At 42.6% G+C, this 27,772-nt stretch overlaps 3 protein-coding genes across 8 annotated transcripts in view; 2 read left to right on the forward strand and 1 right to left on the reverse strand.

Moving 5' to 3' along the window:
• The window catches only part of LOC108891404 (nuclear factor 7, brain), a 247,963-nt gene that overhangs the window by 33,527 nt on the left and 186,664 nt on the right, over positions 1 to 27,772 (forward strand). The window lies entirely within an intron of this gene.
• Positions 1 to 27,772, forward strand: part of LOC108902040 (transcription factor IIIB 90 kDa subunit) — a 123,244-nt gene that overhangs the window by 24,564 nt on the left and 70,908 nt on the right. Inside the window, exons 3-6 of one of the 5 annotated variants that reach the window (XM_051078034.1) lie at positions 5,802 to 5,876; positions 13,049 to 13,222; positions 16,323 to 16,354; positions 21,683 to 21,755. The exons of 1 other annotated variant lie outside the window; for it this stretch is intronic. In XM_051078034.1, coding sequence (XP_050933991.1) covers positions 5,802 to 5,876; positions 13,049 to 13,222; positions 16,323 to 16,354; positions 21,683 to 21,755 — 354 coding nt within the window. The remainder of the gene's footprint in view (positions 1 to 5,801; positions 5,877 to 13,048; positions 13,223 to 16,322; positions 16,355 to 21,682; positions 21,756 to 27,772) is intronic. 3 more of the 5 variants (XM_051078037.1, XM_051078035.1, XM_051078036.1) reach the window with 3 other exon arrangements.
• Positions 23,077 to 27,479, reverse strand: LOC108902041 (BTB/POZ domain-containing protein 6-B). The gene is made up of 4 exons (XM_018703742.2): positions 26,467 to 27,479; positions 25,749 to 25,839; positions 25,369 to 25,487; positions 23,077 to 24,723 (listed from the first exon to the last, which is right to left on the reverse strand). The coding sequence occupies exons 1-4, from the start codon at positions 26,868 to 26,870 to the stop codon at positions 23,691 to 23,693; spliced, it is 1,647 nt and encodes a 548-aa protein (XP_018559258.1). The 5' UTR covers positions 26,871 to 27,479; the 3' UTR covers positions 23,077 to 23,690.

Here is a 27,772-nt window from a genome sequence, read left to right on the forward strand (position 1 = left end):
CTGCTCTCAGGAGCTCTGATAGACCAGGCCAAACACCTGGGCAACCTGACCTTCAACATCTGGAACAAGATGAAGGACATGGTCTCCTACAGTCCTGTGGTTCTGGACCCAAACACTGCTCATTCAGGACTGATCCTGTCTGAAGATATGAGCGGTCTGAGCCCAGGAGAGAAACAACAGCTTCCTGACAATCCAGAGAGATTTGATCCGTACCGCTTTGTCCTGGGCTCTGAGGGGTTTAACTCAGGGACTCACAGCTGGGATGTCGAGTTGTAGAGAACACAAACTGGTCACTGGGTGTGTCAGCAGAGTCTGTCCACAGGAAGGGAGACATACGGTCTGGATTATGGAGAATAGGGTTCTATGAAGGTAAATACTCAGCATGGTCACCACCAGCTCCAGTCATTGACCTCCAGCAGAAGAAGAAGCTCCAGAGGATCAGAGTGAATCTGAACTGGAACAGAGGAAAGTTGTCGTTCTCTGATCCTGATACTAACACACACATATACACCTTCACACACACTTTCACTGAGAAACTGTTCCCATACTTTTACACTTGGGATGACGATAAATTCCCAGTGAAGATCTCACCACTGAAGGTCTCTGTGACAGTGGATCATTAACACATTATTCCAAAGGTTTGTTTATTTTTATTTTAGTTCTCACTATTTTTCCTATTTGTACTTTTGTAGATTAACAGTTTACTTTTTAATCTTTCATTGAACTTTTCATGTGTGTTAAAATGATTTCTCTTGTTTTCTGATCTTTAAATTGGGTTTGTTTAGCTTTTTGATGGACACTATTGTTTTAGATGATAGTTATGTCGTTATTATTGTTATTTTGACTTTGTGTGGAGCCATGAAAACCAGGTAACTGATGGATTATTTGTAATAGAAATTTTTATAGTGTAATATTTCTACTTTTTACTATAGTGAATTTACTAAATACTTCCACCTTTGACATTTAAATAGAAACATTTTGTAGCTTCTCTATGCTAGAAGGAAAAATAATCTTGGAGCATTTTATTCACTGTAAATCAGAAGCAAACAGATGGAAGATAGGATCAGTGATCCGTACTGATTGGTCATCTTATTGTAATCAGTCCTGTATTGCAGACTCATAATTTCCATCCTGTAGCTTCTCCAGCAGCAACACTTTGTCTGTGAAGAGTGAAATAAAAAGAAACGATGCATAACACGTTTGGAGCGGCTCATTATTTAATGCCTCTTTGTTTCAGGGGCTGGATGTACTTCTTTTCACTTAAAATTTGAACAAAATATGTATTAAAAAACAAAAAATATAGTTTGTTCTTTATGAAAGTATTAATCAGGGAGTGATTTAAATATTTAAATGAATAAACACTGAGTAATCCTAGTTGAGAATGACTGTGTAGATTTTCCTGTGGGTAACAACACAGTTTATGCAACAAATAAGTGGAACACAAGCACAGGGAGTGAAATAAAGTGAGAGAAAGACAAATATGTAACATTTTATTTTATTTTTCTCCCCATTTCTATTCCACTCTCCTGTCCATTTAAAAGCAGGGACGTAAGAAGCGCCATTACCTACGCAGGGGATTCCTCTGCCGGTGTTAACTCCTTACATACTAACATGCCGATTTTTAACATTTTTATAACATCCAGCATTAAACTTAAACACATTACCACCTTATGTTTCCGCAAAACTCACCCACAGTCAAAGATGATTTAAATTAATCATTATCCTGACACCGCTCCACCCCTCCGGGCTGCGTTGGTCTCGCCCGGGTCTCCCTAGCATCAAACGCACATGTTGGGTGTGTTGTGCGGAGGATTGCGCCGCTATTACAGCATTTAGCGAACCTGTGAGGGCTGTCACGCTGCTGTTTCCTCTGCACACAGCACAGACACAATGAAATAAGTCTGTCAGTCACCGAGGAACACCTGGAAAATCAGAGTTACCGCAGGAAACACGCACAGGTGTGCGGCGAGGAGGCTGACACGCGACTCAGCGTGGCTGCAGGCGGCTACTGTCGGACTCCACCGGGCTGAAGGTACGTCCACTGTCAACACATGCTCTCATTACGTGTGTGTTAAACCTCCTAGGAGTCTGTCTAATTAAACTTAGCCTCATTACAGCCTGTAGTTGTGTGTTAAAGTTGTTTGTTGGAGTCGGTTTTGCCGGTTAGCAGCGCTCCGTTAGCTTTTCCAGTCAGCTGTCAACAGCTCCATGTGAGACAGCAGCTGCTCAACCGGCTAACTGCTCAAAACACACACAATGTGTAAATTAACTTAATGTAGAGGGGAAGAAGTGCGACAATTCAGAGCTTTCAGAGTCAGTTTAACCCCGCGAAGGACTCAACATGTAGACAGAGAGGAGGAAAACGCTGAGTTAGCCGCCGGGTGCTGAGCAGTGCCACGTAGCTAGCCGGTGAAGTTCTGCACAATCACTGCAGGAGGCTGCATCTACTGCACGTGATGATGATGATAACTGCTAATGGAAAAAAAAACCTGTGTTGGAAGAGACACCCTTTAACCGAAGTTAATGTCCCCCTACAGCCATGTAAACGAGTTCAGCAGGTCTTCACACACACACATGGTCAGGGCGGGTAAACACACGGGGGGGCCTCAGGGGCAAACATTTGTTGTTGGGCCGCTTATTGAGCACCTGTGCACAGGTTATCTTTTTTCAGCAAAGAAAATTGTCCATGTGGGCACCTGTAGGGCAATCTATTTACATCAAGATGCTTAAACCAGGTTAGAGCTGGAAAACTCTTATGACAATAAAAACAGCCACATCAGTTGATATTGATATTATATAATTAACTGGATAAAGGTCAAATCATTATTTCTTTTAGGTTTAAAGGTTGGTTTTGCTCCTGAGTGAAAGTTGAAGAATCCAGATTGTTAACTGTGGTTTTAAACTTTTCTTTATGGGTCAGAACATGTGGATAATTTCACAAATCTGAGGTAGAAAAACAATTATAATAATAAAATCTGACCTCTCTATTCCTGTGATGTAATTCTTGGATTATTTCTGTGCATGCTTAAAGCTTCATTTGTTCTAACCTATCAAGCTGCTCGACGCTAATGCTAAATCTTAATGCAGAAGAGAGCGGTGCGATATGTACATAAACACTTAGGCACTCAGCACTTTGCACTTTCATTCTTAGAGTTTCTTTGTAAACCGTTGTTTTGTCAGTGGTGTATTTTCTAAAGGTCTGCAACTAATAATCATTATAGACTAATCTGCTGCATGTTTTCCTGATTAACTGATATATTTTTGTTTTATAAAGTGTCAGAAATAATGACAAAAAGGTATGTTAACTTCTAAGGCAATGTTAACTTCTATCTTCTACTGAAGTTAGCATGCTAACCAGCTAGCTCCAGCCTGTCTCGTTACTTTCCGATAGCGACTCAATGTAGCATCTGCTCTGTAGTCTCCTCTCTAAAACCCCCAAACCCTCAGAGGAAGTACCAGTGTAAAAGGTGTAAGATCATTTTCCATAGGAACGTGCTAATAAAAGTGTCACAGAAATACACAGTAATACACACACAGCCTCTCTGTGTAAATGCTGAGGTTTTGATTTCCATCTTTTCACGCCAGGCCTCGAGGCTTCCCCGAGCGACGCCATGAGCTCCAAGGTGTGTAAGAACTGCGGGCAGCTCGGACATCGATGTGGACCAGGCGCGTGGCGATGCGGTCTGTATGGGCTGCGGCTCCGTGCTGGAGGACAACATCATCGTGTCCGAGGTGGAGTTCGTAGAGACGGGAGGCGGAGGGTCGCTGGCTGTCGGGCAATTCGTCTCTGCAGAAGGTGAGGATGATTCACCTGTGGAAAGAAAACTGCATCTGCTCATATCAGGTTTTTAGGAGAAGTCTACGCACTGCTGTATTTAAACAGGAATATTCATTTTTTACCAGCCATGTAAACAGCTCAGTAGGAATACTTTCTTTTGGAGTAAGGGCAAAGACCAGAATATTTTGTTCACATTAACATGTTGAGTGTGGATGTTTGTCTTTTGTGGAGCTGTACAATCATTTCTGTCTTAACTCTCCTCCACTGTAGCTGAGTTTAAATGGAGCATCAGCTCATTAACAGAGAAGCTACTAATATGAAATTACACCAGAAAACATGCGGTTTACTTGAAGCTGCAAAAAGAAAAATTGCTGCCACAATAAAGTGTTAAACTTTTGTTGTTTTTCTTGATGTGAGTTAAATTTAGAGCTGCATTTAGAACTCCACTGTAGAGGACATTTATTGTTCTGAATTTAAACTGTTTACTCATTCCTTGATGTGAATCCGAACCAGTCAGGAGCCTGCTTCTTAGAAGATCATTATTTGTTGTGGTTTCATTAGTTTATGATGGCTAGAAGAAACTAGAGACTGTCTATAACTCAGGTATTTGTTAGCAGCAAACACAGTCGGCTGTCTTTGTTGCTTGGTATGGATGCTGTCCTGAAGTATTTCTGGGTGTTTTTTAATATCTGGACCATGCTTCACACATTTTGACTGTCATCAAAAACATGTATTCTGTTTGGATTGTATGACAGTTGAGTGAGAAGTGACCTAGATAGAAAGTTGACGTCAAGTTTAAAGAAAAATTCCAGGATCTGCCACCAAAATTGGATGGGCTCTTCTTTGGTCCAAATCCCTTCATTCCACCAAATTTGGTACAAATTGCTTCAATATGAGACACAAACAGACTGAAAAACATCACCTCCATGGTGGAGGTAAAAAGAAACATGAATAAAAAATGCAAACCATATTTGAAAGTGTATGTTCTGTTTTTCTTTTTTACTTTTCCGAAATAAGAAATGTATGTTTTTTGAGTTGCTTTCTGAAGCAATAAAATCCTGGTACATTTGAAGTCCTTCAGAAAGTGAATGGTCTCAGTTTCACGTGATGATTCATAAAGTCACTGAATCATAAAACCAAAACAAAATGGTGAGTTTCCTCTTGTTGGATGTTTGGTGTTCAGGAACAGCGTGCTTCTTATATAATGGTTTTCTGAGTTAGTGTGTGTGTGTTGTTACACAGCTGCTTATCTCTGTGTGTAACATTTACCTCCAGATTATCTCTGACCTTTAGTCTGCATGACTTTTTACTCCTGCTGAGTCTGCACAAGGTGACTTCTGCTGCTCTGATTTTATTTTCTGTGGTGTAGTTCATTAACTGTCCAGTAGATGGTGCTGTTGTATTACAATGCAGTTCATTCATTCAATTCAATTCATTCGTGTGGTGCATGTTCAGGGTATTTTGGTCTTTTGTAGGGTAGATATGAGATAAAACCAGAGTAACTTTAAAAGGCTGAAAGGTAAAGATAAAAATTAATAAATTATTTCATATTAAAGGTTTGAAGAAATGACACAAGGGAGAAGAATCTACTTTTTGTAGCTTTAACAACTGGTTAAGAAAATTAATCTGCAACTATTGATGTTATTTTTTCAAGCAACTTCTGAAAAGTGCTGATTTGCTTTTTTTAAAAAGTCAATTAAATATTTTTGGTTTTTGTGTGTAAAATGGTAGTGGATATTTAACTTTTTTTTCCTTTTTAAAGGCTAAACAGTTGATTTATAGAGTAAAATATCATTTAATTGGAAAATTAATTAATATTGAAAATAAATGCTGAGTTACTTTTATTTTCTGTTGAATTCAGGTTAACAAGTTTGGGAGGTAACTGCACAAAAATGTCATTCTCCTACAAATAAATAGTTTCTCTGATGTGTATAAGACATCAAACTGTTCTTATTGCTACAGATTTGTAGGTTTATTCCTGTCTCATCCCCCTTTTAATGGCGTCTCTCCTCTGTGTCTCCAGCTGGAGCTAAACATCCCTCCTTTGGAGATGTGCACTTCACAGGGAGGGAGTCCCGAGCTCAGACGCTGCAGAAAGGTGAGTGACCAGCAGGGGGCGCCACACACCAACATTAAAGTCTGTAAGAGCATCTGCTGCACATTTAAACAGCTGTTTGTTCTTTTTCATGGTGACAAGTGAAATAAGTTTAAATCTGTTTTGAGCTGTGAGATCTTCATGATGGAGGTTTTCTGTTTTTAGAAAACAGGAAGTGTGTGTGTTTTGTCTCTTTCTTCTTCTGATAAGCCAGAAGTTTTTGTTTTGAGTTGTTGAGCATCAAGACAAAATGATAAAGACGACTTCAGAGAACTTTTTTTAGCTTTCAGGCAGTGATGTGGATTTTATAGAAGCTGCAGGAAAATGTCCTCATATCTTCTTCATATTCAGCATGTTTTAGATAATGTGGATTTAAACATTTGATTTAATCTTGTTTCATGTCGCGTGCAGAGGTTCTCCTCTGAATCCGCTGTGCAGCAACACGTTGGTGTTTTAAACCTCATCTGATGCAACAGCAGAGTAATTAAAGGCTTTTCAACATTTTCAGAGATTTACCTTGAATCTTTTTATCCTGTTTGTTCAAAGAGCTCCTCTCATTTCTGCTTCTTAAAGTCACAGCTGCTTGTTTTTTTCTTCACTGCTTTTGAGATAGACTTGTTTAGCTCTATGGAGGAAAACGAGAACAGATGGTTAGAACGGTCTTTGAGGAGAAACGAGATGAGGGACCCTCCGGTTTTTATTCTTCCGCATCGGAAAGCTGCGTCGCCAACGTAGCTACGCCTGCGTCGTTACCACAGCAACCCATCCAGATATGTTAGTGATGTCTGGACACACAAATCTGATCTGAACACGTGCAAATACCAGCGTGGACACTCTGTCCTAAAGATCTGAATTGAGAATAAAGCTTTGAGAGATGAACTATAAGAATATAATAAATACACATTAGAATATAAATACAAAATTCAGTTTTGACCTTGGAAACAGCAGCTGAAGAAATTTAACGACAGGGCTGGATAAAAATATTGTAAATAGTTTTCTGATTTATTGTGATTTTTATTTGAATGATCCAGTATTGATTATCAGAATCCTAAGGTTGATTTTTGCTGTTGCGCCTTTTCTAAGTAATGCGTAAATGTTTGTTTGTGTAAAGTGTTTATTTGTTGTACATAGTTTGGTTTGAGCTGCGTGATGTGTAAAATGGAAATCAAATCACAAAAAGACTAATAGGTTAAAAAAGTCAGGTAGATGATTCGCAACAGTCTCGTAAACTGTGACGTGAATGTTTTCAGTCTGTGTGGACCCACTGCAGTTTACAGCGCTGACTCAGGATGTGCTCACCTTGTCTCGTTCAACACTTTTTCCTAAAAGTCCAAACAAAACAAAAGACACAACATATTTTAAAGGTGCTGCGAGGCTTTGTACGGAGTCTGTTTCCACCCTGCCTCATATTTATGCTAAGCTAATGTAACCGCCTCTCGAATCACACAGACATGAGAGTGGTATCAATCTTCTCTTGCATTCACACTTCTTCTCTGAAGAAATAAGTGTAGATGCTAAAACGTTTAACTTTTCTTTTAAAACACCCCAGAAGAGCTCATTTAAATTCAGAGCTTCTCTCATCTGGATAATGACAGTTCAACAGGAAGGCTGCACTGTTTGGAGAAATTGCTGTAATTCACTTGAAAAGCAAAGGGTAGATTTTGTCCTGGGCTGCAACTAATGATCATTTTCAGTCACTGATTAACCAAGAAAATAATTAGTAGATTAATCATTTAGTCTGGAAAAATGCCAAAAACCAGCAGGTGATGTCTTTAAAATGCCAACTGACAAAGTCCAAATCCCCCAAATACTCAGGACGAAAAGCAGCAAATCATTTAATTTGAGAGGATTAATTAATGATCAAAACAGCTGCTGATTCAACTAAATTATTAATCTACTAATTGTTGCAGCTTTATTGGGGTGAGACATGCTTCTTTCCTCTCTGTTTGTGGGATATTTTTGAGCCAGTGTCAGCTGAAAACATTGGCCCTCTCTATGTGTGTATATATATATATGTCAGGCTCTAAAGCTGAATCATTCCTCATTCGTCTGGGGCCCCAGGAGGGAGCCTGAGGGGGGCCCCGGACCTGACGCTGACAATTTTATTTTAAACATCTTCAAAAAAAAAAACACACAACACAGCACAACACCTTGCAGAAAAAGACACAACGCTCTGCTGAGGGTTGACAGGCTGTCGGGCACAGAGCCAGAGCTCGAGCAGTACGATGGCGAGCAGCTGGTTACCGCGGCGACGACCGTCTGCTCAGCTGACGATGTTTCAGCAACGCGGAGCCGCAGACTCAGAGAGCTGTCAGCCTGCAGCAGACGCTGAGTAATGAAGAGTGTGTAGATACAGGAGTGTGTGTGTGTGGAGAGGGGATTAGTTTAGTCACAGTGTGTGTGAGAAGATATGAGGAAGAGGATTGGGGAATACTTCTCTTATATTCTGTGTGTGTGTGTGTGAGGGGAAAAAAGTTTTGTAATTCTGTGTGTGTGTGTGTGTTTTGTTTGGGATGTTTTTGCCAAGCTGTCTGATTGCATGTGTGTGTGTTAATAGGGTCATATCACTGTCACACGCTGCTTAAAGGAACAGTTTGAGCTTCAGGGAGAGGCCAGGAGATGCTTAGCTTAACTTAGCTTAGCTTAGCTTAGCATAAAGACTGTAAACAGAGAGACAAAGCTCACCTGGCTCTGTTCAAAGTTCAAAAACCCACCTGTAAGTCCGACGTAAGCTGTGGAGGAACAACAACGAAAACATTCGGAACAGCAAACTTCAAACACTTGAAATGCCATCGACCTGCTGCCTGCTATCATGTAGCTAGCAGGGTCTGTTCACGTCAGCAACGCAATGCATTATGGGCCCTTTGTTCACACAAGTGCAAGTAGACTAGGCTTTTGCTTTTCTGGTTTCTGACTTGAAAGCAGGACCAAGAGCTCAGGTCTCTGTTCTTTAGGGTCTTCGTCCATGTGTCACTGTCTGTCTTTGTTTTGGTTCTGCGTGAACAACAAAATGGCGGCAACTACCCAGAATGCAATGTGATTCTTGTTCTCTATTGTTTTTCTAGCTTTTGAGTCCGTACATGTGGACACCCTGTAACTCACCGTCGCCTCTTAACGCAACATTATGTAACGTTCAATAAGCAGTGACAACAGCGGCCTCTACAGGTACGAGTTGTAATTACAGCTCACGCACAGAACATAAACGTAAAATTAATCAAAGAAAGAACTGCCGAGCTCGTTGTTCAGGGAGCAGAGCGGGAATGACAGGAGCTCCACTCTTCTTATTACAAGTCAGTGTACCATCAAAATGATTTTGAAGCTGTTATTTCAAGGTGGAGTAGCTGCATAATGTTGCTTTAATCGACAGCAGGTATGTTTTATTCAGACATATGGAGCTTGTTATGCTAATGGTGAATTTTTATGAACCGGCTACAGTTGATTAAAGTGTAATTGCCTAAAATGTTTGAGCCTAATCAGCTATGTATCGGAAAATTAGTTGAATTCTTGTAGACGTTGAGGATGAATGATGCTACAGAGCTTTTAGCCACTTTATTGTAAAATGCCTCCACCCTTTCTCAACAGTTGACTCCACTGTTTTAACCATTAACTCGTCTGAGAGAATGGAAAGTTTTCCTGTTGACCTTTGCAGCCAAGACGTCCCTGTCCTTCAAAGAGAGACAGTCTGGTTTTAATATGTTTACATATCAGAAAAATATACTTGTAAAGGGTTATAAAGTCTGTAGCGTACAGTGAATTTTTGATCATCTTAAAGAAATGTTGAACTATTCCTTTAAGTCTGTGTAGGCGAGTTTTTATGTGTGTGTAGCTGGTGGAATAGCTTTGTCATGCTCTGTGTGTGTTAGGTCTGTAGGGAGATTTATGGCCGTCTATGGCTTTGTGAGTCTGCAGGCGTCTCTGAGAGGAGCAGCTCTTCTTCTTCTTCTCCTTCTTTTTTCTGTCCTCCACAAAGTTCCCCCAGCGGCCGTCTGCGCCTCCTCTGTCTCACCGCCGACTGATTCATGTCTGGGAGCACAAACCCTGCCTCCTCCTCTTGTATTTGTGTATTTGAGTCGGGCAGTAATGTATCACCAGTCCCTCATGTATGGGTCCACAGCACGCTGCAGTGTAGGCGTGATGACTAGAATTTTAATGTAGTTTTAAAAACTGCTGCAGGCAAGATTTTCTGTGTGAAAACATACAATCTGAATCACAAAGTGGAGCCGCAGTGAAAAAACTGAGAGTCTGATTCCCTTAAATCTACACATGAAGCTAGAAGGTGTACGAATGCATCGATGCATAATTATCAGCAGCTCTGCAGCTTTACGGAGCAAAGTAAGACACAAACTGGTGAAGGAGGTGGAACAACTGGACGTGAGACAGGCAGATATTTTATCAAGAGGTTAAAAGCAGAGTGATAACTGGACGAAAACCTATCCAGCTTTAGTAGCACGGGTTAATCTGGAAGTTACACCTGACGTCACTAAGTTACTCCTGAAGTTACCCTGCCAGTAACCTCGCTTCATAGTACAGGCCTCAGGTGGACACGACTACAAAGGGTGCATGTGTGGAGGTGCTGGTGTATTTTTGAGCTGTGGACAGTTTATGCTAAGCTAGGCTCATCCGCTACTCACTAAAATTGTTGTTATAAATGTCTGACAGCGTTATGGAGAGGATTCCTACAGAGACAGAGCCTTTAATCAAAGAGTAAGATCCTTTTTGTTTAACCAGAAACATCTCTATGCATCACTGCCAGACTCCACTGACAAAAACAGGAATTTTAGCCAGCAGAATGCTTGAGTTTCTGGTCTAATGCTGCCTCTGTCTGTTAGTTTGTTTTTGTTATTGTGCAACTTTCAGTGTGGAAGAACTTTTCAGATCCTTTATTAAAGTAAAGTACCAAACAATAATAACACAAACAAACAGATGGAGGCAGGAGTAGACCAAAAGCTCCTGTGCTCTGCTTGGTAAAATTCCTGTTTTTGTCAATGGAGTCTGGTGGCTTTGAACATGGCTTTATAAAACAGGTCTTTCTCATAGTGGAGTGTAGTATTGAAACTGACAGCTTGTCTTTTAATGAGTGATATCCTGATGATAATATTCACACCCCTGTTCACATAGCTCATAACTTACCTGGTTTTTAATCCAGGTGTGGATTAAGCTCCCTGGATAGTTTCCTCAGATCCTGTGGATGTGTAAAATACCACTGAGCTTCGAGGTGTCCCAGTTTCTGTTCATGTAAATGTTATGAGGTGTTATTAAAGCCCCAAGAGGCCACGGTTTACAGTGATTTTAAAGCGCTCAGGGCCTGTGAAGGAATCAGCTGCTGTTTAGAGGTTTGAGCTGAAGAGTCGTGTAAAGGGCAGGAAACTTAAGTTCTTTATTTTTATGTTTTAAAAAAAAAACCAAGGAAGAGGAGTTCTCTACAGCCTCTGCCCTACTTATTATCTGTGACACAGACTTGGTGGGAATCAGTAGAAATTAACTGTCGTGTTTAAAATGCACCGACCAAAGCAACACATGCAAAACATCCTTTTTAGCTTGTGTTATTATATTTCTATATTTTTATAAAGTTGTGAATCGCCTCCAGGTGTTTGCTCAGTTTGTGTTTGATGGTTTCCTGCTTTTTTGGGTTTGTGGATTTTATGTATAAATGTAGCACATGTCCTCTGTTGTGTCTCTAATGGAGGCTACAAGGCCAGTTTTCTTTGAAGAGACGCTGGAGCGAGCGAAGTGATTTACAGCTTGACATTTTCATATCAGGAAACTGAGCAGCGTTCAGTGTCAGAGCTGAAGAAGTCATTCACATAAACCATAAAACATCCTCATCATTTTTACTGTTAGCTGTAGTTTTAGTATCCAGGGAGACCAAGAATGACGACTAGATAAAATGATCTTGTAGTCTCTCAAAATCCACTAAATTAATGAAGTCTGTGACGAATTTCGGTCAATATCTCAGGAACGCTTTGAGGGAATTTCTTCAAATTTGGCACCAATAATCACTTGGACTTAAGGATGAACTGATTACAATTGGGTGGTCAAAGGTCAAAGGTCAAGGTCACTGTGAGCTCATAATGTTCTGCAGAAACACTTTTCTGGTCGTTATTCAACGCCAAGAACAGGAGGGGAGGTTGTGACCATAGTTGCTGCAACTTCACTGGTTGACGGAGGTGAGGTGGTGATTCTAGTTTCAGCAAGTTGTTGTAATAGAAGTAATTTTCTATATTTTTTCTATTTTCTTGTCTTCTGTTTCTCCTCAAAGCCGCGACTGAGCTGCGCCTGTTTGTATCCTGAATGTTAGTGTTTAAATTAATGTAGAAAAAAATGTTTTGATTCTTTTTGACACACAACTCCAAGACAACAACTGATGGGGCAACTATTTGATCCAGAGAATCTCATCTTTACTTTTTGGATAATGCTGAAATTGTTTTTTTTTTTTTTTTAACAAGCTTTCACCAAAGTGCTGGCTGATGTCTGACTGGACGGACAAAAGACTGGTTCAGAACAGGAAACTGAGAAACAGACATGGTTTGGAGTAATTATGTGTGTGTGTGTGTGTGTGTGTGTGTGTGTGTGTGTGTGTGTGTGTGTGATGTTGATGTTGAGTTGCTGCTGGTTTCATATCTCTCTGTGTTAAACTGAACATCATGATGAGACTCGATGAGCTCAGAGCCGCTCACATTCCCAGACATCACACTCAGTTCAGGTGGTCGCACACATCTGGTTGTGTGTGTGTGAGTGTGAGTGTGAGGGTACTCAACATGTTGAGATCATCCGAGGTCATGAACTCATGCACACACGCACACGCACACACACACACACCCTGCAGCTCTGCGGCAGTAATTATAAACACTTTTATCTTGAGTCTCCACCTGTCGTTACCTCTGAACTGGTCCGTTCAGTGTGTGTGTGGGTGTGTGTGTGTGTGTGTCTAAAGATGGCGTGTAAGGACGTAGTTATGTGTGTACATTTGCACGTGTGTGTAATGGAATCCTCGTGCTTGTTTGTTTGCGTACAGTTACACTCAGTCTACGTAATTACAGGCCGCTGTGTCTTTCCTTTTGCTGTCTCTGTATTAATGATTTAAGTGTTTTATTATAGTGTTTCTTTAACCTGTCATGCCTGTGTGTGTGTGTGTGTGTGTGTGTGTGTGTGTGTGTCTGTGTGTGTGTCTGCAGCCAAACAGCACATCAACACTCTGGGCCACCAGCTGCAGATGAACCAGCACTGTCTGGACACGGCCTTCAATTTCTACAAGATGGCGCTGACAAAACACCTGACCCGCGGCCGCAAGGCGTCGCACGTCATCGCCGCCTGTCTCTACCTGGTCTGCCGCACCGAGGGAACGCCACGTATCCTTACTAAAAACATGAGAAGGACACACACAACCAAGTGATGGTAACGTGACTTGAAACTTTAAGAAAGTAGTCGGCTGAAAATGTCAGGTGATCAGGTGACCGGAACATTATTTTGGTTTGGGGGGAGGGAACGTGTGTTAACAATAATGTCACAACTAATCGACTTAAATGAGTAATTAAAATACTCGTCCCTGCTGGAAGTACAGTCAGCAGTTTATCCCTCGCCCTGCGAGTGGACTGGGTGTGTGTCCGTCTAATTAAATGTTGAAAAGTGGGGAGGAAACCTGATCAAAGAACAGCTTCCATGATTGAACAGAGCGGTGTTTCCTGCGTGCTCGCTCGCTGTAACAGCCGAGCAGAAGTGCAGTGTTTGCGGAGGCAAAGTTGCAAACCTGCATCTTAAACCAAGTCTGCAGGTTACCTCTGACCTGAGCCCGTCACTGCCTTTCTTAATGTTTCATAATCTGCAAACGGCAGCTTATTGAAGCTGAGGGTGATGTGTCATTGTCGGGATAATGGGACTTTTAGGTTCATCCTTTTTTCATAAGCAAGGCAGCTCTTTGGTTTTTGTGCTCGGCGTGCCGGCGTTGGTTTACTCCTGACTCACTTCGCCTCCGAGGATGATTGTGTTATGTAACGGCAGCACAGGACGGCCCGGATAGGTTTGCCTAATGAAAGAGAGGCCAGGAGGGTGTAATGCCTTCCTGCTGCATTGTTTACTGGGCTTTTGTGTGTGTGTTTGTGTGTGTTCGTCAGTGCAGGCCTGTCTGTTTGTTCATGTTTGGAGGAGTGAGGCCGGGGTAAAAATAGCTCCGCTCACTTCCTTTTCCACAGCTGGGTGAGTCTGTAATGTTGTCGCAGGGGAGAATCAGGACAAAGACGGAGGGAGAAGGAGAGCAGAGTGAAAAAGGAAACATTCGTCTAATCTGGACTTTAAGTTAACGACTCAGCCACACAGAAGAGGACCAGGATCTGGATCATACTTCTGTTTTTAGACTGGAGACAGATCGTTCATCTCCTCTGAGCTCCTCCTCTTTGTATCCATCTTTTTCTCTCTGACCTTGTTTCCCCCTTTTCCTCTTCCTTCTTCCTCTTCAAGAGAAAACTTCTGTTTTTGCCTTCATGCACCAATTGAAACAATCAAATCAGAACAAAATGCCGGGACGTCCATATGCAGCAGTATATATGAAGAAACTTGTTGATGTTAGTGTCAGTCTCTCCTAAAATTACCTCTTAAGTCATCAAAGGCCTGATTATCAGATGGTCCTAAAGATTATCTTGGCAGATTCTCCTGTGGTGTGTGGTGTGTTCACGGTGATCTGAGCTGCTCCGATAAATATTTAACCTGTTCAATATTTCTGATCAAAAATCCTGTTGTGTTGAGGAAAGCTGAGCATGCTCTCTGTGGATTGTCACATGGAACAGAACAAGGAAACACAACAAACAAGAGACGTCGTCGTCCGCCATATTTGGTTACTCTAAAGCCGCGTTTGACCGTCTGAGAGTCCAGACTCTGGTTGTTGGTGGTGAATCTGTTAGTGTGTGGTGTTTTCCTCCGTCAGTGCTCTTGAACCTACCTAATGTCCTGTGTGTTTTAAGGCCGTCTGCTTTAGAGGGTTCAGACCTATCTATCTACCTATCTTTACAGCCCCGCCCCACAGCTGGCCATTGTGCCGCTCAGAGCAGATGTGATCGTCCATCACAAACCCAGTAAGTGTCAGACGCACCAAGCACTTTGTTTGAAGCGAGGCCTGAACTCCAGTTCCTTAAACCCTCAGAGCTTTTATTCTGGAGGAACTGCAGCCTTTACCTGTCCTGCGCTGCAGTAGATTTCCTGCCGTATTTGGTCGAGCACTTAATTGCAAAACCGTGGGGCATTAATCTGCTGCTTTAACAGCCTCCACTCTTCTGTTTTCAGGCTTTCCACCAGATTTTAGAACCTGGCTGCAGGGATTAGCTCCCATTCAGGCACAAGAGCATTAGTGAGGTAAAACACTGATGTTTGCCGATAAGGCCTGGCTCTCGGTCGGTGTTCTGCTTCATCCCAAAGGTTTGAAAACCTTTTAAAACTGTCTTTATGCACCTGGCTTTGTGCATGATGGTATTATTATGTCGGAACAGGAAAAGGACAAATGCATTTTATTATCAAAAAGTTAGAAACTGAAATTACCTGAACATATGTGTCCACATGTGACCACTTCACCCGTCTGTGGATTTTTAAATAAGTGAGTCATCTTGTATCGTCCTTCCCCCCGCCCTTCCTGTGGCACCAAATAAGATGTAAGTAGTTTTTTTCCCTCTCCTCCATGGACCCAGATGTGTTGAAGGACCTGCTGTCGTTTATTTTCCTGATTAAGGCGGTCGTCTGTAATCTCCAGACGGCGTGTGCTGGGATTATCTTTTCCATTTCATCTGCGCTGCTGCTAATTCCATTGTGAGGCCTTTTTTTCAGAGGAAGCCCCGCCACTAATCCGCCCTGGAGACAGGTGCACCTGTCGCCACGGAGACCCAGTCGCCACGGAGACCAGTGTGTCCGAGCTGGGGCCGCTCGGTCGCTGAGGTTGTCCAGAGGCTGTGGAGGCAGACGTGTGTGTGTGTGTGTGTGTTTGTGTGTTTATTGTGAGGCGGCAGGTCCGTCTGTATTTAGAGTCGTCGTCTGGTCAGAGGTGATGTTTTCAGGATCTCAGGAGATTTACTGACACAGCTGCCTGAGCTCAACATATTTCCCTGATTTTATTTTAATCAGCACTGAGCAGGTCTGCACTGAAAATATTTAGAACACAAGGAAACAGCTTCCTGAACCACATGACACACCTGCTAAGATATTATACACAACACTACACATGATGTTACTGGATTATTGTGAAGTAATTGAATCTGCTGTTACTGTTCAGGCACTCACATGCTGTCAGATTAGAGCCTGTGTTCTGTTCTTAGTTATATTTATGTCTCGAATGTCAATAAAGTTCACTGATTTGAGTTTGAAACCATCAAAGAAAATATGCACAAGCTATATTTTCTTAAAGCAGAGTCACAGTCATGACAAATTATTGTCAACTCTCTTGGTTTAGTTGCCTTAACCTGTTTTTGTCAGACATGCTGCTGGATCTCAGTGACCTCCTGCAGGTAAGTGTCCAGACTACAGTCACATCAGAACATCAGAGCTACAATTAATCATCATTCACAAAACTGATTAAAGCTGCCAGTTTTTCTTGATTAATCAGTGAGTTATTTAGTTTATAAGACATGAGCAAATAGTGAAAAATGTCCCTTATAATTTGCAGTGTGTTATTTTGTCTGATTAAAAGCATAAATAGGAAGTTTTATGTTTGGAAACTGACTTAAATGATGACTTGATTATCTGAATAGTTGCAGATAAATTCTTTAAGTCAATTAGTCGACTAAATGTTGCAAATATAATTAAAACACAGCTGATTTTTAATTTTATTTTCATTGTTTCATTAAAGAAATCTGAGAATTGGATTGTAAAAACATTCAGAAAACGTAAATGAACTTTAAAGAAACCTTTTTTTAAAATTTCCTTTGATGCCCACCCTGTTGCAGCAGCCACTTAAATACACACTCCTACCTCTCACCACGACTCCCATAATGCATCTCTGCCCTAACCACTCGCCCCTGCAGTCATCTTGCATTCAGACTTTCGCCCATGTAATTAAACCTGAGTCGTGTGTGCGTGCGTATAAATTTAGAAACCCCTCCATTTGTCTGCATAGTTAATGGCAGCCGATTCACAGTGAGTCAGGGGTGTGGTGGTGGTGGGAGATTTCTCAGAGTCACAGCTGGTCAGGGGCTTTTATTTTTATGCACCCAGCTGTCCTGGAGGAGCCGGCCGCCCCTCCCCCCCGCTGCCTGCACCCCGGCATGTAGAGGCTGGGTGTGGATTTGAAGTGGATTTTGGGTGGGTGGGGTTATTAATGCCCAACATTTCAGGCTGCTGCGGCTGCACCAATCACTTTTTTTATGGATCCACACCCAGACCACTTGGTCTTTTCCTGCATTGTTTGGATGAATGGGGAGCTTTGTCAGCCTCATCCTATTGTCACTAAGCTGCTCAAGTAGAGAAAGGGTATTATTGATCAGCGGCTGGATCAATACTGACTTTAAATATCAGCTGTTATCCACCTCTGATGTGATGTAAGCTCAGAGTTATAAACAACAGGTGTCCGGGGGGGAGGGTCTCCTCAGGTCACAAAGAAACTGAGGAAGGTTTTGGGCCGATACAAACATTTTCTGGGAATAAATATTTTATTTAAAGCTTGGGACAGTGTGCAGGAATCTCCTTAGATGAAATCATTTTGCAAATTGGACCAAAAAAAACCTTTCAGTAGGCGTGAACCTTGAGTTATTGATATTTTGCGTCACAAATAAACTTTCATACTCGATTTTGCAAAAGATTTTTCCATTAAAAGTGAATTTCCCCAATTTATGACTACATTAGGTGGATAAAGTGGTGTTCTGCTAGTTTCAGGTTGATAAAATATTGATTTTCTTTTAGCTAATCGTTTATTTTATCTTTTATCTCCTCTGTCCTTTTTATGGCCAATTAGCAGCTTATAAAACACTAATATGTATTCTGTCTGACAGACGAACTTGAGTTTAAGTTCTTAGATTGTCATTCTTTGACTTTTAGTTTTAAACTCATTCTTTTTTTCAATTCTTTACATACTTACATCTGTTATAAACCAAACCGAGACGCACTTTTTGGACGTTTATTAGGATTCAGATTCAGTCAAAGTGGATTCTGTGCACATCTGTTCTATGTTTCATCCAGATGTGGGGCAGCAGAGGAGCAGTATTTACTCACTGGGTTATAGCTCTGAAACTTCTTAACTCAACAGCCAGAGTTTTGACCCCAGCAGATCTTCATCAGATATCAGCCACTTTTTCACTGTGTGCAGCTGAAGACTTACAGACCAGCTGCTGTTTGGTTCTGTTTCTAGACTTGTTGCTGCTGACTAATATCACCAGAGCTGCCCTCGGTTAGACCAGTCCAATCAGGAATCCTTTTGATTGAAATCTTTCCCTCCTTAAAGTCTTAGTCACTGCCTCCACCTGTCGAGACTCGGCCGTCAAGTATCAAGTGTCCACTCAGTGTTTTTCTTGACCCTCGACCCGGAAAGTTTCACTTAGAAGGAGAGAGGGGATTATTTTCTCCTCGGGTCTCTCCGTTTCTTCTTACAAGCACCTCCACCGCTGGCAGTTCAAAGCTGTGATTAATTTTAATTTGAAGGCTTGAGCTCAGTGTTTAGTCACGCTGACCAGAGAGGAAAAGTTTTCAGATGGAAAAAAAAAACAGTGGAAAACTGCATTAAATCACTTGCAACCTTAAAATCAATTTTTTAAATTAAATGAATGAAGTTAAATGACGCAGTTGGAGTTCTTTTGGCTCTTATTTTTCACGCTTTACGATGCTGAGACTGAACTAAAACAGTAAATTAATGGCCTGTAAAAGCAAAACAATGAGCTGAAAGATGCCAAAACGCTCCTTAGAGCTGAGGGGAAACTGCTGAGTTCAGTGATTAAATCTGTGGTAATTCAGAAATATTGATTCTCGCATCTTTAAAATGCTGCAGATGAAACAAGCAAAGATGTTGATTTTGTTCCAGAGTTCCTTGAGGCTAACAGTCATCCTTGTTTTAGCTATAATCATACAGCCGTTAAACTTCAAGAGCTTAAAAGTGACCGCACTTGTTCCACTTCCTCCTCCTCCTTCACTCTTTCTGTTTTTGTGTATAAATTCCTCGCTGGAATCCACTTCCCAGAATAGCAGAGGAGCATCTGCGTCCCTGCCCGACTCCAGAGGGGACCGAGAGCGAGAGTCCGTCTGTCTGCTCTGGGGAAAAAAAAAACCCTCACCCCCTCAGCCCCTGGAGGTCTGGAGAGTCGGTCTGAAGGAATGGCAGAGATCTGACCTGAGTTCACGACCTGATCCTCCAGCTTTCACTGCCTTCTGCTTCAGATTTCAGCCCGAAGCCCCTCAGAAACTTAATTCTGGGCTGTATTGCTGTTAATTTCTGAAGATGATGATAGATGTGTGGCCTTGTGGCTTTGCTATTCAGCATAATTCGTCATTAGATCCTTTCAGATGGAGTTTTGGGGGGAGGACTGAGGGGTGGATGACAGAATTTACTGCTGAGCCTTCTGGAGGTGTTGTGGGTGAAATACAATGAAACATCTGTGATGGGAGGTGCCAGCGTGATAACCCTGATGACACTGGCCCTCATCCACCACCTACCCAGTCTACTTACTTACTCTCAAACATCCTCCACTAAAGCAGGTTTCCAGCCTGCTGCTCAGCCTAGTTTAACTGCCTCGTCAGATCCTGTTCCAGAAAGTCAGTAAACTAGATTGAAGGTTTATCTTGTGTGATTTCTGTCAAATTTATTGTGAGAATTCTCGATCATTGTTTAACTACGGTTATATCTTGATAGTCACAGAATTTCCCCCCACCTAAACAAAGACAAAATCATGATTATTGGGCTGAAAAAATATCAACAACATCATTAAAGTAGCTTTGTTCTACGGTAACACGTTCTTCAGAGGTCTTCCACTCTGCAGCCTCAACAACTCGTCCAAAATGCAGCTGCGAGAGTTCTTACTAGAACCCAAAAGTTTGAACTCAAACACTGATTCTGTCCTCGTCCAGTGGTCTCCTGTTTAATCCAAATAAAACTACAAAGGGCTTCTTCCTGCCAACAAAACTAGTCAAGGATTAGCACCTTCTTGCTTGGCCGAACTCCTTAGATCCTCCAATCCCCAACGTGTTATCGGATCTCAGAAAGCAGGCACGTTACTCCGGCCATCTGTTGGTGGCAGAACATTATTTCTTATGTCTGTATAGGTTCTCAGTCATCCAGATCACAGTAGTCTTAGGTGCTAGAGTTGAAGGTAACTGGACTTTTCTTGAAGGTTTCTTGAAGATGTTTCACCTCTCGTCCGAAAGGCTTCATCAGTTCTGAACTTGCCTTCAACTCAAGAGAACTTTTTTTATTATGAACCTCTGCTGTGGGATACTGTGCTTCTCTGATCAGAAAATGTACACACCATTGATCATCATTCTATTTAAAGTCATGGCAAGCTGTCACGTGACTATTTTTGTTGAATCATGATCGATTGATCATGATGAATAATAACCTGATTGCAGACCTCATTGGGCACAAAAACAAAACAAAACAAAAAGATCCACACTTGAATGGTGGATTTGGAGAATCACAACATCTCTACTCTTTATTCTTTGTCTTGTAGAATTGGTTCCTTGCTGTGGTTTTGGTTCCTCATTTACGGCATTTCTTCGCCCCCTAAACTTGACAAAAGCAGTCATGCTGGAACTTTACCAAAATAAAATATTATAAAATTGGGTTATCACCGTAATAAGTTCTGACCAAAATCATATAACCAGCTAGAAGACTACGTAAACGAAACCTCACGAAGCATTTAATGCAAACTTTTGGTACTTGACAGATTTTGGGCAATCAAGATAGTACCTGAAATTTTCAATAATACAAACATTAATGTAAGCTGAAATCTTATTTTTCATGTTTGCAGAAGTCTTAAGAGACTTAACAACTTCAATAATCAACCATAACGAGTTCTCCTCTTAGGCCAGTGATTGTTTTAATCCAGTATCTGTCACATTTTAAGCTCTTTCTGCTCAAAATAACCCTTTGTCTTTTTGCTGGTGCTGGTGTTCTCGGAGGAACCATTGCCGTTGGACATGTCTGTAAAAGGTCACCCTTTAGGTGATAAAAATAGTGATGTGCAGATAAATCGGTCACCTCCTCCTCTCAGATATGGGAAGGTTATCAGGTCGCCTCAACGAGCTGAAGTGAAATTCACTAAAAATAACTGAAAAGTCATGTTTTTAAGATTCTGGCAGTGAATGAAATGTCAATGCAAACACACCTGTGTACTGGTCAGACTTGTCATTTAGATACAAGAAATCAATCTGAAGGTAGATTAGAAATTAATCGACAGAGCTGCGAGGTCGAGTGACCGTACAAAACCTGAAAAAATCCCTTTCAAATAGCAGCAGAGATCAGCTTTTAATCACTCGTATTGAAATAAAATGTTCTACAACCTTTGAGTCGATTATGTAACCTGGACACTTAACATGACGCAATGGCCTTAGATCATATCCTAACAGTCTGTTTTTCTCTCTCAGACAGACCAGTCATCCTCAGCCATGCCCCTCCTGCATCTTGTGAGGTCTTAATTTCAGACCGATGCTCAAGCTCTACTGTAATTCTCTGAGTGGTTTTGAATGGGTTTAATGGCTCCTGCACTCAAACTCACTTAGGACATGCAGGATCATGTTAACCACCCAAATCCAGTTAGAAAGTCAGACTTAACTGGCAGCACAAGGTTTTTGTTTGACACATGCTTTACTCTCTAGTATTTTAACTTCAACATCAACATGTTTCTCTCGTCCAACAGGTGAACGTCTACATCTTGGGAAGAACTTTTCTTGTCCTGGCCAGAGAACTGTGCATCAATGCCCCGGCTATAGGTACAGAGCTTAACTTCACCCTCTTTTTCTTTTACTACACTGACATTTCAAGATTTTGTTGCTCTCTGAATCAATTCAGATATCTATTATGTAGATGTGTGCAGCTGCTAGTTAATCTCATTATCGATTAATATGCCAATTATTTTGCATCTATATGTCAACAAAAATAGCGAGAAATGCCTCTCACAATCTCCTAAACCCAAAGTGTTATTCAGATGTCGTTTTGTCCGACCGACCGTCCCAAACTCAAATATATTAAATTTACAATTACATAAAACAGCAAATCTTCACATTTACTAAGCTGGAGCCAGAGGATGATTGGCATTTTTTGTGAAAGGTTACTCCAGGGATTTGTTACTGATTCCATAATGTGTAGTGATTAATCGGGGACTCTCAAATGACAGATTAAAGAAATAACGGTGCAGCAAAGGCTGAGAAATCCTGACTTCTGCATCTTACATTTTTCAAACTGCAACTTGATTGTGTTTTTCTTTATAGAGGCTCCGTACTCTGTAGACTCCCACATCTTTTAAACTCCTTGCAAACTCCAGTTTATGACTTATGAGGCTTGCTGTGATTGAATTTGTAGTTTCCAAGCCAAAACTTAAGATATCCCTGATGATTCATTTAGTCACAGTAGACTGCAGACTCAGACTTCAGTGTCAGAGTGATCCCTAAGCTCTACTCTAATTCTACACTACAAGCATGAGAAGTACTCTCCTGTACATGCCAGAGCATCACGACCATCCGGTGTCACCTGAGGACATTTAACACATTGTTCCACTGTTTTTTGGAGGTTGACTTTTAACTCTAAACTTCTGTTGTTTATTGAAACGATTTTGCTTGTGATTAATACCTGAATCATATCTAAATCTTCCTGCCACAGCAGACTGACACAAACACATCTAAGTTGCTTTATTGGTTGTAATATAGGTGCTCAAATAGGCACTGTATAGTTGAAATAATGAAAATGAACATGAATAGAATAAAAAATAAATATTAGATGAGGCTCAGCATCAGCAGATCCTCAGTATGTCAGGTCCAGGATAGGAAAATGTGACTAAGACGTCCCTACTTTTACTCTCCAAATGATTATAACAGTTGCTTTAAAAAGAGGCTCTTGCTCAGGGCCCCCCTGACCCACTGGACCCCTGAATCTGTGCCCACTAGACCTGTAAAGTAATCCATCCATGGCTGTAAGAACCTCACGTTTCCATAAACCAAAGGTGTAGTTCACTCTGATGTAACCAGAGGGCGCTGCTGCCCCTCAAATCCCCCTCACTCCCTCACCCAGGCACCATAATAATATGACATCTGCAGCTTCAATCACATTATAACCTTTATGTTTTTATCATCAGGTGTATAAGCATTCTTGTACAGAACACATCTGGTCTTTAACAGCATCAAGCTGTTAACAGTTAAATTGTATTTTACAAAAGACACAACGTTTCTGAGGCCGTCCTCTGAAGTGCAAAACAACTCTGTTTTCGACAAGATTTCTACTTTTTTTTTTTGCATTTAGAATCATAACACTACATAAAGTTTGCTCCTCATGTAATGTTGCTGCTTGGACTATAGTAACAACATTGTATATAGACTTGCAATTACACATTTTGAAGCAGTCCCTAGTTGTTCCAGTTGTGGAGCTCAGCGTGATTACATAACCACAAATCACTGTATTAATGTTGTTTCTACAGCAGCCGCAGCCCTTGAACACAGGCATCAGAGCAAATAACGTTAACCCAGTATTTAAATAAAAAAATAACATTAAATTAAATAAGATAAAACAACAGCTCCTTCGCTTTTAAAATAGTCTCTCAAAGAACTAACCAGGCCATTTAGTGTGACATTACTCAAGTGTCTTTAATGCTACATTACTTTAAAGGCTGGGAGGCGAGGATAAGCCTAATTTTTCCATCAGCAGTCCAGAGCAGCTTATGCGTAGAACACAAGCTCGGGGATCTGTCCTCCCTGTACTCCAGTCCCGTTGGTGCTGTCGGAGGAGCACTGGAATTGAAATGTCACCTTCCCACACTGCACCTCCGTCATGCCCTCCTGGCCGAAGTAGCTCAGTTCGTTCCCGTCCAGTACGGCGCTCACCGTGTAGAAGGCGTCCTGCTCCACCTGAACAGGATGCTCGAACCACACCGGGAACGTACTGCTCGACCCGTCCGACACGAACTTTGTCAGGTTCTGCGCCAGGGTCACCCCTTGCCTCTTGAGTTCGATTTTGACGCTGTACTCTGCTTTGCCGCCGCTCGACCCGTACAGCCCCAAACCAGCGATAAAGATCCTCTTGTCCACCGCGAACTGAATGCTGTCACACCGGCCGCGGTAGCGCCACTGATTGCTCCGGTAGGCTGAGGACTGGAAGCGATGGCACCTCTGAGGCGCCAGGCCCTTCCTCGCAGTCAGAGGGAAGTCCAGTTTGGGCTTTTTAGCCGCAGTGTACCACAGGAACACATTGTGCGTCTCCTCCAGTGTCAGGATATCAGATTGCGCCGCCCCGTTGGCAAACTCCTCCAGGCTCATGGTGGGGATGCGCACCAGAAACAGCGCCTTGCCAAGGACATCTCTTTTGTTGCGGGTGGTGGGCCCCAAACCTTGTCTCTTGCACTCTGCTGTGGCCCAGTTCATGACGGCCTCAAACACCACCACCTCCTTGGTGTTGAGGGTCTCCCGCCGCAGGATGATCTCCAGCGTCTGCAGGTCAATCTCGCAGAAGCCCTCTGAGCCCAGCGCGAGCTCGGCCTGGGCGTCGATCACCTCCCAGCAGCGCTGCGTCAGCTCGGGCTCCTCGAACAGCCGGCTCTGGGAGAGCAGCACGCAGGCGTTCTTCGCCTCCAGGCTCGTTTCCAGGAAGGTGACGCAGGCCTTGGCCAGTGCAGGGACAATGTACTTCTTGGCGGCATACAAGGTGGCCAGCACCGTGTCTGCCTCCAGGTCGATCTCATCACTGTACATGTACCTGGGAGAAGGAAAACAGCATTAAAATCACAGTAAATATGCAAAAAATCTAACTTGCTGGAGAGAGATCAGTGTCTTTCATATTACTCTATATAATGAGACATGATACACCATGTTCTACCATGTAAACTGACTTTGGAAATCCTTGAAAATCGCTCTGGAGTGCTAATCTCTTCTTGTTCCTAGCCTAATTTCCACTGCATCAAGAGAGTCCACAAAAAGGAAAATGGAAATACTGATCGCCTTTTTCTTCCCAAAGAGGATTGTATGATGACTTAACACATCCTACCCTTTTCTCAAAAGACATACTACAACGGTCCACAGTGCTGGCTTAGCCAGTGCTACTAAATGAGCTACAAAGGCAGGTTATTTATAACTACTAGTCTGCATATATTCCCCTATAAGAGAACTGTCAGGCTGTGGATGAGGGAAAAGGGTAAAAAATGTTTCTAGTTGAACAAAGAGCGCTGAGAAAACCAGCAATTACAGAGCACCATGCTGCTGCCACTGCTCTCTGGCGCTTCCAGCATTTTGGCATTCGCCTCTGCTCAGCTTTGGATGAGTAATAATATGCTTTGAAGTGACACTGACTGCGCTTGTCATCTCTCCTTCGGGTTGGCTGTGTGAGGGATGGTGAGTGGCTTACTTCAGCAGAATTAGAAAAGCAGCAGGTTCCACATCTGGGATATGGATCTCAGACTCCTCCTCCGCCAGATCGCCGTAAAACATGGCACAGAAGACCGAGCTTCCCACGGCCAGCACATACTGGGGGGGAGGGAGGGAGAGAGAGGGGGAGGAGGGAGGGGAGGAGCAGACAGATGCGTCAGACACACACATGCAACCAGAATCACTTTTCTTTGCTAAGTTCAGTGAAGGAGCAGGCTTTCAGTGCTGCAGAGACACAAACAACTTCCCCACTCAGCTAATGGACATTTACATTTAACAGACAAACGTAAACACCACTCGGTTTTTATTCCCCCCCCGAGTGTTGGAAAACAGTTTTTCCAAGAGGTAAAACATCTTTACCTTGTGTGCTGGAACCCTCTGCGATCCCCCCAAGGGGCCAACAATGAAGTGGACATCAGCCATCAGCTCATTGTTAAACATCAAGGCATTCCTAAAAGCAGAGCAGGTTTCATGAATAAGCCTCCAGTATTGTATAACATCAAGTCCTCCCACACTCTTTTTGCCTAGAGACACTGGTTATTTTCACAGGTCTGGGGAGGATATAGCCACAATAGTATGGCTGCGACTGACAGTAATTAGTTTTAATGTTAGTTAACTGTGGAAAATGCACCATCAGAAACCCAAATATATTCACTTTACCATCATAAAAGACGAAGAAAAACAGAGAATATTCACATTTTAGAGGATACAAGCAAATAAATCATGGACCTTTTTAAATCTGTGCTGGGCAAACTTTAAACTAGGTCCTGCAGGGATAGTTTTCTTCAAAATAAAAGCAGCCAAAACGCCACTAAAGAGTGGGAGAGTACAGTCACCTTACTGCACTTTATGGTGCATTTTATCTCCCTTTTCAACTACTGTCATATTAATACAGCAGCTGCACAGTCCTGTCATTACCTGATAATGACCTTAATGTACTTTATGGTCATTTTTATCCTCTTTGACACAACCCTGCAGGCACTTTCAGGGGTATTTTTTTCGCGCACACTTATGAATTTTACTACAGTTGTAAACCAGTAGGTGACAGGTAATTTGGTCCAGAGTGTGCAGGAGTTACCTCTCTCTCAGTGTGGGGTGGCTGCACTGCCAGCTGGGTGGGTCTACGTTGTTGTTGTTGATGTTTTGCTGGGTGGTCGGGGTGGTCGCCGCGCTGCTGCTGCTGGCCTGGCTCACCTGCACCTCCTTGGTCTTCTCGGTGTCCGCCACCGTGGTGCCGTTGGCCAGGTTGGTGTTGTTGGTGTTGGCGGCGGGGTACAGCTCCGCAGCCATCTTCTTCTTCTTCTCCTTCTGCTGCTTCTTGCTCGTCAGGGACAGAGTCAGGATCTCATAACATACCGGCAGCCTGCCCGGGAGCGTGCCGACCTTCTTGGACTTTTTCAGTGTTTCGGGAAGTAGGAGCAGATAAGTCAAACACCTCATGATCCGGCCATGATGGAGCAACCTGCAGTCTGCCGTTGGCATCGGCACGAGCGAACCGTTAATATCCGGTGAACCGAGTCGCTGCGAGGGTCTAAATGAACTAACAGTCCTGGGGGTTGCTCGGCGCTAAATTCGCCCTTTTCTCTATGAAATTCGGCTCCTACAGCGCCGCTTTAAAACGGTATCGACTGCGAAGTTTACACGACAACATCTAAATTATCCGTCCAGGCCCCGGTAGAGTCCGTGTCCGTGTCCTCCGTTTCCCCAACTTCGACCACGAACACTTTTTTTTCTCCTCCGCCGTTTCCTGGCGGTCACCTCATCCTGTCTGGACGGAGAAACGTCCACGGAGCGTCGCTTGTTTTCCCTTTTTCAGCGAGTGGGTAATCCGAAGAGTCGCAGCTGGTATTCAAGTCTATTTTTTCCCACCCCGCCTCTGCGTTAATCCGCACACATAGTATCCCCTCCTCTCCTCTTCTTCGAACCGGCTGTCGACCGACACGAACCCAGCTACGATGTCCCGTTGCGGCCGTACGCATCGGAGGTAAGTAGTCATTTGTCGGGAGTTTTTAAGGTCTACTCTATTTTTTCTGCTTTTTTTTCGTCGTGATCTCCTCGAACGCCCAGGGCTCGCCGAGGACCAATCACAGCTACGCACCGCGCTGACGTCAGGAGGGCCGAAGCACCTCCCTCCGCAGCTCCGCAGAGTGCGTCACCGGACAACTGCTCCTCCTCCGCCCCGGTCATTAGAGCCCGTGGTTAAATAAATAGAAAGTTAATAATAAAGAAAAAATAGAGGAGGGAGACCTTTTAAATATGATCCTCCACCCCTGGATGGTGTAGTAGTGTTGTGATGTAGTGGCGGAAAGTAACTAAGTACATTTACTCAAGTACAATTATGATGGAAGTCCATTTTATGCTACTTTATACTTCCACTCCTTCCC

This window comes from Lates calcarifer, linkage group LG19 (assembly GCF_001640805.2).
Source record: "Lates calcarifer isolate ASB-BC8 linkage group LG19, TLL_Latcal_v3, whole genome shotgun sequence".
NCBI classification, from domain to species: Eukaryota; Metazoa; Chordata; class Actinopteri; family Centropomidae; genus Lates; species Lates calcarifer.

Excerpts from the sequence above, each read along its gene's own strand:
- LOC108902041 (XM_018703742.2), bottom strand. The coding sequence starts at position 26,870 with ATGCCAACGGCAGACTGCAGGTTGCTCCATCATGGCCGGATCATGAGG. Across the intron at positions 25,840-26,466 it reads CACCCCACACTGAGAGAGAG|GAATGCCTTGATGTTTAACA; the intron begins GTAACTCCTGCA and ends CTCTGCTTTTAG. Across the intron at positions 25,488-25,748 it reads AGAGGGTTCCAGCACACAAG|TATGTGCTGGCCGTGGGAAG; the intron begins GTAAAGATGTTT and ends CCTCCCCCCCAG.